General features: G+C 40.0%; 1 protein-coding gene across 1 annotated transcript; it reads right to left on the bottom strand.

Moving 5' to 3' along the window:
* Positions 1–2,074: 2,074 nt before the first annotated feature.
* Positions 2,075–10,739, bottom strand: DEPDC7 (DEP domain containing 7). Its single transcript, XM_026087748.1, has 10 exons — positions 10,724–10,739; positions 9,807–9,887; positions 8,593–8,980; positions 6,375–6,502; positions 5,261–5,450; positions 4,258–4,472; positions 3,055–3,197; positions 2,724–2,849; positions 2,559–2,637; positions 2,075–2,396 (listed from the first exon to the last, which is right to left on the bottom strand). The coding sequence occupies exons 1-10, from the start codon at positions 10,737–10,739 to the stop codon at positions 2,182–2,184; spliced, it is 1,581 nt and encodes a 526-aa protein (XP_025943533.1). The 3' UTR covers positions 2,075–2,181.
* Between the last annotated feature and the right edge of the window lie 184 nt (positions 10,740–10,923).

Here is a 10,923-nt window from a genome sequence, read left to right as displayed (position 1 = left end):
CAGCCGCGGCCGCACCCGGGGGCAAAGGCCGCAGCGAGCACGGCCGCCGCGGCAGCGCCGGGGGAAGCGGCGGCCGCTGTTGCCCCGGGGCTCGCCGAGCGCGGCGGGAGCTGCTCTCGGCCACGGGCAGGCGGGGAGGGAAACCCTCGTTTTTTCCGTGGCGGAAGGAGCCCGACGCCTCTTGGCTCTACCGCTAGCGTGTACTTGCAGGCTCGCTTCGAGCAGTAGTCTCTTTCCCTGCTGTCACAGCACAGCGTGTGAAGCGCTGCGCCCTGGGCCTCGGCGGCGGCAGGCCGCAGCAGGGCCCCACGGCCTTGTACCCGCTGCCGGGCAGCTCCGCCCTTCTGCAGGAGCCCGAGAGCAGGCGGGGCCCCGCAGCCGGCCCCGGGCCTCACAGGCACCAAGAGCTGTAACGCAGGGGGCCAATGCCCAGAGGCAGGAAGCCAGCCCGGGCCCCGCAAGGAGTTAAAAAGGGAATGTATTACTGCTGAAAAGACACCTGACACAACAGAACAAGTAGCTTGAAGAAAGAAAAGAAAAATAAAACAGGATCAAAAATTCTAAGAACAAGCAGCAGCCTTCTCCCCCCCMCACACACACTTTTTAAACTGTGTGTTAAGCCACTTTGTCCAAAAGAGTGCATTTATATAATCAAAACACCTAGTTAAGACCAAGAACTAGAACAAATTAACAATTTTAAGTACAATTTTTCAATATAGTTTCTATCACTATTTTATTCCAGAATTTCTAACTGAAAAGTTCTCTCTTTCAGGAAAACAGAACAAGAAAAACTTGGATAAAGCCTTTTTTTTTTTTCCCCTCTCCCTTCATCTACCTTTGCCCCCCATCAGAATACACCAAGTCATCATTTCACTTTTAGAGAAAGTTACTGAAGAACTTCATTTGCTTCAGAGAAAGGACAACCAGTGGCAACTGACACCACTAATGACTGAAGAGCTACTTAGTGATTTGTTAGAGTAGTACCTCAAATAAGTCGGATTTTTTTTTTTTTTAACACCACAACACACATGGTTTATAAGTTATTAATAGTAGCCATGAAAACAAGGCAGTAAACTACCTTTCAACCCAATTAAATTAGCTTTCTACCCAATTAAAAGAACTAGTTCTATCTACACTGAGCACAAAACATTTTCTTTCTTGCAAAAGTAATTCTAATGAAGTTTTTCTGGCATAGTCTCAACACTGCTAAAACCAGAGGAGTGCAAGTTAGATGTAGTATCATCAGAATATACAGATCTCTAATCATGCTATATACTTTTCCCTTACAATTGTCTGTGTTGCATAGCATGGGATTTCCACTATAGACTAAACATGACCAAAATATGGAATCAAATAATATAACCCAAAGGCCTTTCATTTGTTCCAACTCTTTTCTAATTACAGCTGGTGACATCATGAAAACTTACAGACAAAGCAAAACACAGCCATGCCATGAACAAAGATGCCTTAAAAGTACTGCTGGTAGCATCACAATGAAGCTCTGTCACTGATAAGTGGCCATAAACAGCATGGTCTATGGCAACCTAAGCCAAACTGACTTAAAATCCAGAATATCTTTTCATCCGAGGACAGTTGATGGGAGTTCAGGGTACAGTGTGGGATTAAGCTGGGAACAAGTCAATTGTCTTTCCTGTCAATTCCTCAATATAAGTTTGTCATATACATACACACACAGTATAGTTAACTGGCAAATTTTAAGAAAGCTGTGGCATAATCAAGCAGATATTAACTTTGCTGATTATACAGCAAGATCAAAGCTACATGACTGAATTACATATTACAAGGTCAGTCAGAAAAAACTGTTTAGTATAAACTTCAGTGCTAGGGGCAAAAGATGGAAGAGAGACAGATCTCATTCACAGAAGTGTTCCCCATCTCAGTAATTCTGTTACTTGAAGAATGCAGAAGGAGTCAGTAGTCTTGGCTTTAGGGCAGGAAACTGAAATAATCCTTTTTTCTTACTACAAGTAAGAATGAGCAATGCTTAACTGTACAGTACAGGTTAAACTTGGGTACTACTGCCTTTGGTAATAATTTAGTTGTACAAATTCCATCCAGCTCGACAAAATAATTTTATTAGATACATGAATACAAAAGATTTAAAAATATATTAGTGTTTTGAATGCTGCAGTATAGAGGGAAAATAATCTATATTTAATGTCACACGCACATATTAGTAACTTTGTCTCCAAAATACTGCATAAAAATACTTGGATTACTACTATGAAACTGACCTAGCAGTCTCTTTCTCTCTTTCTCAGAGAGCTTTGAATCTTCATCAATAGCTTTTAGTAGCGATAATAATTCATCTTTTGTAGTCTTCTCTGTATTGGAGCGATATTCACTTTCATCAAGTTTCTGGCAAAAGGTGTAGCCTAAGAGGAAACATGAGACAATCAGATAGCGAACAACAGTCAGCCACCCTGGAGATTCATTAGAGTCAAGTTAGTCATTGTTACAGTTTTTTTGCATCATCTCAATCTGTTTTATTTCACAGGTGCAGACAAGAATAAAAGGAGTTAAGTTTAAACTGTTACCTGTTATCTTACTAGGATCTTGGCCTTTCTGCATAGCCACCAGTTTATTGCTGACCATTTTATGCAGTGTCCCTGGGATCTTGAAAAAAAATAGAAGACCATCAAATAGCAGCTTAAGAAAAAGGACAAGAGATAGCAAAAACCTAATCATTTTCTAGCTCTTACCTTTAAGACATCTTTTTGGTGATCCACAAGGAACAAGATCAGGAGGTCAGTTTTCCCTCTGGATAAGGTTTTATTGTTGATAATAGCTTTAGAGAACATTCTTTTCACAACCATCCTGTTGTCACTCTAAAGAATAAGGTGAAAAATAGTGACCAGAAGAGGCGCATTAGCCTCTCCTTTTAAGAAGTAGAAGAGTATCATCTTTGTTCTTCTAGAATCACTTCCTGTAGTCACATGTTTAAGCTGCTCATATCTTTTTCAACCTGTACCTGGGACATCTAGATTTCAGTGAGTGTAAAGCAATGTATAACAGTTAAGTATGCACATTTACCTCCTTCTGTAGTTTGAGCTCAGAATTATGTGCTGCAACAGCCATGAAGTATAGTAATCTCCTGAACTCCTCCCTGGTTTGGCTGTCTAGAAGTTTCAAGTAGAGTTGAACTGCTTCTAGAGATTGCTCCATCTTCCCATTCACTGTGAAGAGAAACAAAGTTTATGGCCCTTTCAGTTCTTTCTATCTTCAAGAATTGCCATATCTGCTTTTATATCTTTTTAATTATTATTAAGTGAGTCACAGAAGAGAAGTGAACCTCTCTAAACAAAACTTAACAAAAGAATTTGTTATCACAAAAAAATTTCTCACAGATTGATGAGACCTGTTGAGTCTGAAAATAGTCCAGGCCCAAACATTTAAGAAAGCTCATTTTCAATTAACTTCAATTACAGTTCACAGTCCACACAACACGGCTGAAGTAGCTGGAAGAGGAAAATAGTTCTGTTAAGAAAATAGATGACCTTTGGTTGTGACAACAGAGGTCTCCCAAGAATTCTGAAGTATATTTCTAGATAAATGGGCTAGGCTGATGAATTAATTGCAAACTATTTTAAAAAGCTTTGCTAAGTTTTAATCTAATTGCCTTTACTATGCACAACACAAGTTTTAGATGTGTCAGTTATATTTAAAGTGGGTTGTATTAGACTCCATTTACCATGTGAGGAGGAGAAATGGCATACAAATGCAAAATATTCACACCAAGGCTGAAGAAGAATAATAATCAAGGTAGACCAGGATCAAAAATAGGGAGAACAAGAACAAGGAGACATTAATTGATGACTGAAACACCACAAACTTCCCAAGATACTGACTAGACATAAAAAACTACGTTTTAATGGACAGATGTAGGGAGAAAGAAAAAAACAACAAAACAAACAAGTAGTGAGTTGGGAACAGCACTTGTATACATCTTTGACCTAGATCTTATGGTCTGTTTGATATTTAATTTCCACGGATACCAAGTACTACCAAATTACAGCATTCCAGTTTCACAGCCATTATACATAGATCCAAACACAAACTACAGAACTGTATATAGCCAGGACCTTAAAGCAGAATTCTGCATTATTTCAAAACAGTCTTTACAACAAAAACAAAAAACACACAATTCCACAGCAGTCAGACCTCAAGCTTGGCTGCTATACTAAATAGCAATACACTTCTCACATAAGCTTAGGAACTTAGCTTTATTTTACTTACCCAACAGTTCTGCAATTCCTGAATGAATTTCAGATGCATGGCTTAACAGTGGCTCCTTTTTCTGGCCATAGTATCTGCCAATGTTTTCAAACAGCAGTAGTTTCCATGTGTCTGCTTTATCTGGTTGATCAGGCAAGTTTCTGCTAATATCAACTACCATATGATCTGGAAGATATTCCAAGCAATCTATTGCTGCAGAGAGCCACTCATCTGTTCTAGAAGACAAAATGGTTTAGCTTTGTAGTATTATATATTTATATCTTTCAGTCAGTTGCATTCTGTTTGATCAAAGCAAGTACACTTGTTTCTCAGTTACAGTGAAAGCTGGACATGCAGGTAATTAAATACCTCAGGAATTGTTACAAAAAAAATATCCTGTCCCACTCTGATCATAGCCACACAGTTCTTTGCTATGTATTTACTCAAGATAAATAATTAGTATACTTCCCAGCTAAATAGTCACAAGCAGTTAAACCTAAATTTAGTGATGTCCTCTACTGTTATAGACAAGGACAAAATCATTGCTAGGTAAACAGAAACCTGAGCCTTGATCCAATTCAGACTGGTAAAAGTTTTTCAGTCTGTGCTTTTAACTGCATTTATATAGTTTCAGGTTCAGCTTTCTCTTACTTCCTACATTAAGGAAAAAAGCCAAGAAACAAAACTATATGCTCACAGGTAGTTGCTTAGAAAAGCTTTAAAATAAGCCAAATACTCTATTCTTCCATTAATACAGTAAACAATAGTCATCCCTGTGAATACTATCTGTGTCTTCAAAAGCTCTTCCAGAGCTCAGCAGAAATTGTCTCAGCTACTTTTTGATTTAGAGCTTAGCAATTGCTATGTACTAGTCCAATCAAGTCTAACAGATACGGAGGTATGTGCCCGTTCATGTCCTTTGTACAGTACTGAGCCTATGAACAGTTCTTCTACCCAAAGATCAGCTGTGCCTTAATTTTATGCAGCTTCAAAATGCTTTCTACTCTGAGTAATTAATACTTACTGAGAGTCACTGAAAGCCTTGAGAATCTCTCTGTCTAAGTAGTTACTTGTGATGATATACCCAGTCCCCTTCTTTGGTTGTGGAACCTGAGGTTTGATCTYTCGATGCTCAAGTAAAGAGTCAAGGAGCGGAAGGTCCACAAGCTGCAGCAGACGAGCAATTGTTTGTTCTTGCCATACGTCATTAATAACTGGGCAGAGTGGAATACACAGAGTATACAGATTCAGCAAGTGCAAAAAAAATAAAACCACCCCACACAAATCTTTCCTCCCACCAATCCTAGTCCAACAGACTAATTTTTCCAAAACAAAGACTTACAGTAACAGAAAGCATGCTCCTTATCAGTTTTAAGTGGATTTTATCACAGCAGAAGAAAAGAGTTAGCCACTTGTTTAGTTAACTGCAAGTGTAGGAAAACTGCTTTTGGATAAGTCTGAAGTGCCTTACATTCTTTGTGCCCTAATTTGCAAGCAATCTTTATTCCAGATAAGGAATAACCCCCCCCCACACACACACACATAATAGTGACATTCAATCCTTATCATAACTTCTACCACTACCATCTAGTTCATGTTTTTGAGAGTGTCTAGCATGCACTATCATTTTTCAAAGGGAAAGAAAACATTATAAAATAGTTTAGTCAGAGAGAAGACATGAATTGTCAGGAAAGAGCTCTGGACCATTACATACACAGCACTGAAGGAGAGTTGGACAGTGCAGATACAAGATTGAAAGGCTAGGGAAGAGTTTTAGCTAACAGCAGATTATTGGTCATGATTAAGTCAGGTGTGAATGTAGCTCAATTAATTGAACATTATGAAGAATTTTCCTAGCTCCGGTTTGAATCTTTCAGTTGTGTATTCTTTTCCATAGATTTTCAATGCTGATTTATTTCAGCTAGAGATTATATTCTAACAGACTGGACCCATTAAGTTAAAAAGCAAGCCTGCAATAAATATTGTTTGCCTTTGTTATGACATGGTGTTCAAAACAAAAATACTAAAGAAAGTCAGTTTGATGCTATCTCAGGTCTGACAACCAACTGTAAGTCTTTCTAGTCCAACAGTTATCTTACTTTTCCCACACACAATAACTGAGGCATTATTTGGCTTACCGTGACGGGACAGACTTTCCGAGATGTTTACTTGAGGGGTATTTGCAGGCTTTAGACTCAAGTTTTTCCAGAGATCCTCCAAGCTTTCTGGTTTGACAGGAGTAGGGTTAAACGCTGTCTTCTCATATCTGAGATAAAAAAAAAAAGAACTCGCTCAACATCAGGACTCCAGTCTTAAAGAGGCTACATTCCCTAGAACAAGATCAATACAGTTATTGAGAAAATTTTACTATCCCTGCTGAAAAGAACAATATTATTTCAAGAAAGCCCCAAAAGATTTTAAAAACTGTAGGTTTGCAACTGAACATAGAAGAAACATTTGAAAGAGTATTCTGCTGCATTACACTTGGCCTAAAAGGTAGCCGCTTGCTCGTTGACAAGCGATGTCAAGAGCTAGGAGCTTTGACTAGTTTGAACAGTAACAGCAGCTGTACCTTCCACTCAAGCTCGCTTCTCCTCACTCAGACACAGAGGGGAAAAGGAAGGGGGGCAAAGTTGCACAGAATGCTGGAAGCAAGAAAAGCAAATAAGCCACCTGCCCCACCGGAGCTTTTACGGCTTGGTCATACAGATGCCAGGGAACAAGAAAGCAGAAAAAAAATTCCACCACTTTCTCTGTCCATGTCAGCACAGGAACATGTGCAGCATCTTAAAGAATTATTTGCATACAATAGTTGCATGCAGCTCCATAGTTCCTCTCTGGAGGAACAGCTGACACTGGCAAGCTACCTCAATTACCACAGAGAACATCCAAGAGGAGACAACAAGGAGGGAAAATTATAAAAATAAAACCTACAAAACCCACAAACCTCTGGAGTTATAACACATTTTTTCCTGAAGTGAAGCAAGGCACAAAATTAAGATTTGTTCTTGAGAAACTAGAAGGTGGTTGCTCCTTAGCAAGGTCCTTCCTAAGGTTACAAGATTTTCTCATGCCACCAACTAATCGAATGCTTCAGATACCTGTCACCAATTTCAAAACAAACAAGCAAACAAAAAAAACACACCACACACACACCACTCTACACTAATAGGAAATTAATCATCGTTTCATGACTGCTTGTCCGATATATTCCAAATCTTACTGAATGAGACTTTATGACAAATATATTTTAAAGTATCACACTTGAGAATTCTAGAGAAACAGAAATGCTTTAATCCTCTTTCCAAATAAAAACTGGGGCCAGTTTGTTTAGCACAGAACAAAATCTAGTGTGTGTGTGTGTGTGCGCTGGGGGGGGAGCAGGACCAAGGAACTATCCACTTTTAATCTCTGCTTTTAGAATTTTCTGATCAGCTGGATTAATGCACATAAGTTCTTTTATGTTTAATACTCTTATTGACACATTCATCACATACGATTTTTTTTTTTTTTTGGTCTGGCCAACACTATCACAGCTTTCAAGAGTGTGTATTGCCTAAGCTTACTGCAATAACACCACAGAAATAAGTTCATATAAGAATGCATTAGAATACGCTCAGATACAACACTTGACATAAGAACTGTTCAGAGCAAGTTACTCAGAAGGAAAAGCAAACAAACAAAAAAACCCCCCACACCCCTACATGGGGGTTTATATTATTTTGTGATGGTTGGAGTTAATTCCAGGGTCCTATACCCTCTGGTCCTACAGCAGCATGCAATAACATAACAATGTAGTAGTCTGCTACCTAGCCTAGCATCAGGTCATGTGCACATGAAGACACAGCTGAAAAGCCTTTGGGGGCGGGGGAACTAAATTTGAAGCCTAGTCAAGCTAAGATGATGAAAGAAGTCTTTCCCCCCTCCCTTCCCCCCCTAAGAATGGGTACTACTGGATGAATTACTGGCTTCTGCCAGAGTTAGATCAGCAGTGACTAAGGGCAGTGACTAAGGGTTTTTCCATTTCGTTAGCCTACTTGATGCACCTGAGCACCATTTGGTTATATTAACTTGGGTCCTAAYGGATAAGCATTTGTATGCATTTAACTTCTCCCCCACACAGAAGGCACTCCAATAACAGACACAGAAATGAGTAACCATGCAGGCTAAATGACTGCTCACTTGGAAGTGCAGCTCCCTACTTATCTTCAACCCACAAAAAATTTGTTTAGTAGACACTTCTTTCCAGGTCCTGTAAGCGTACTGTCACCTTTAACTCCCTCCTCCCTCCCTAAAAAATACAGAATGTTTTCCTATTGTAAAATGTCTTACCTTCACGTTCCATTAAGTACTAACCTTTGGGGTGTACACTGCTGGTAATCTTTATCGAGATCTGTTTGGCTTGAGACATTTGTGAACCTGTAGAGACTACTGCTACTATCTTCAAATACAGACCGTTTGTCTTTTCCAAAGACTCTAGTTGAAACAGCCTCAAACACTTTGTAGTCCATCAACGCTTGACATACTCGCACTATTTTAGCACGGGAAATATCAACATCCCCAAAGTATTTGTTTTGGAGAAGATGAGCAAAGACAACATCCACTGCATCTGAACCAATAAAACAGTCATGGTAGCACTTCAGGTTCTGTCGCCGCTTTTTCACTTCCACTTGAGTTTGAAGTGCACTGATAATGCTGCTCCAGACATAAGTTGCTCCAAATGGTTTCTGCGCCAAGCTAAACCCTAAGGATACAAGAACGGGAAAAGCAAAAAGACTGAACTCATGCTGCAATTAGAAGACAAACTGCCCCCTTTCTGGCCACTAGCTCTCATGAAACTTGTAAGGAGTTAAAACCTTTGAGAGTTCTAATTTGGTTTGGTTTCAAGCAATACGTAATGAAGTGTTAATATATGAGCAATGCTTTCTTAGCAAGTCTGTCTCTGCATTGTACCACTGTATGTCACTCCGGTGGTGACTTCCATCCCTTTATCCTGATGCTTTATAACTAGAAGCTTTTACTTTTTTGGCAGCATCTTGTTGCTTTGTCACACTATCCTTTTGATTACTCCTTCACCATTTAATGGTTGCACTTGCAGGGCGTACTCCTAAGCACATCTGTTCCACACAATCAAAGACCAACCATATATGTTTGTAATACTCTAGTTTATCAACAGTAACAAAAAGATACAGCCGGGGGTGGGGAGAATGAGAGGAGGGGGCAGGGATAAAAASACAGGTCAGAGAAAAGAAGCAAGACTGTGTGTACACACAAGCTGCTTAGTATCAGTGCTTAGCAGATCACTGACAAGATCAAAGAATCTCTTAAGACAGCTTACTAGACACACATCCCGCAGAACAGCTTGGTAGCACCACAGCTCTGATTGAGATTCAAGCTCTGTGTACTCAGTACTACTTCCTTGAGCCAACCAGTCCTCCCTCCCCCAGTAAAACCACTGAACTATTACTCATTTACTAATCTGAAGTTAAGAATAGCATGCTTGCAACTAACAGTTTGAGCAGAGGCTACACTCAGCCTCAGCAAGGACTTTTAATACAGAGTATACTTACAAAGACTTGCAGGTGGCTGTGAGCTTTCCCAGCTGGGAAAAGTTGCAACTACTAGAGAAGCTAGGATTAAAATGCAAGTTTCTCAGCAAGTAACTAACTAGAAATCAGATGAAACTTAATAAGAGATAAAAGCAAAGCAAACGGAAGAAGAAAGAAATCAAATGTTGAAAAACAAAATACGGAATCATAAATTGGCAGCAGTCCCTCAGAAAGACATCTGGGGTTATGACAGACTTCAAACCAAATGAATTAACAGTGTGTTGCAGTGTTTTAAAAAAATGTATCTCATTCTGGAACATATTACCACAAACATTTTGCACAAAGATGCAGGAGACAATTTATCTGTTCTGTTCAGTCTGCTGAGGCATTAGCTACAGAAATGTATTCCAATTTTGGGCACCAGAGTTTCCAGCTGGTCTCCATCTACCAGAGAGTCCAGAAATTAGCAAATTGGGAGGAGAGGGGAAAGAGATTAAGAAAAGCAGGGAATAATAACGTCTGTGTGCACCATCATTACTATAATGAGCACCTGTTATCTCTAGACCCATTATCAAACAGATACCTGCTTTATGAAAAGACTCATGTTAAGAAAAACTTTTAAATAAGAAGGTAAACATTGGAACAGACTAGGTAGAGATGTTCTGGAATCTTCATTTTCCAGAGCTTTAAAAGAACAAGACGGACACAACAAGCACTACGCCTAGATGCAGTCGATGATGCTTTAAGGTGGGCAGAGTTGTCAGACAGCACACAGGTGCTTCCAGCCGTATGCTTCTGTCGCCGAACACCATGCTTTTTTTTTTTTTTTTGGGGGGGGGGAGAAGAGAAAGCCCTAAACATCAGCTCTGGCTTCTGTTGCTAACATGAACATCAACGTATCCTGCCTGCAGCAACCCTACTATTAACCACTGGTTTACCAGCGCTTCGCCCCATCTTTTGGGGGAAGCGCTATTAAGCGTCGTTGCACGGCTTCACGAAGTCCAAGTGCTGCAGGGGAAAAGGAACAGGATTTGCTCGCCGCAAGCCCTCCCTGGGCCTTGGCGCTGTATTAACGACTTGTTGTTTTCAGCTTGCTTTCAGGAGAGCAACTGCCGCCGCCCCGCGAGGCGCCGCCCGG

The sequence above is a fragment of the Apteryx rowi genome, unplaced genomic scaffold (assembly GCF_003343035.1).
Source record: "Apteryx rowi isolate R43461 unplaced genomic scaffold, aptRow1 scaffold_73, whole genome shotgun sequence".
Taxonomy (NCBI): Eukaryota; Metazoa; Chordata; class Aves; order Apterygiformes; family Apterygidae; genus Apteryx; species Apteryx rowi.
This window is presented reverse-complemented; position numbering and strand designations above follow the sequence as displayed.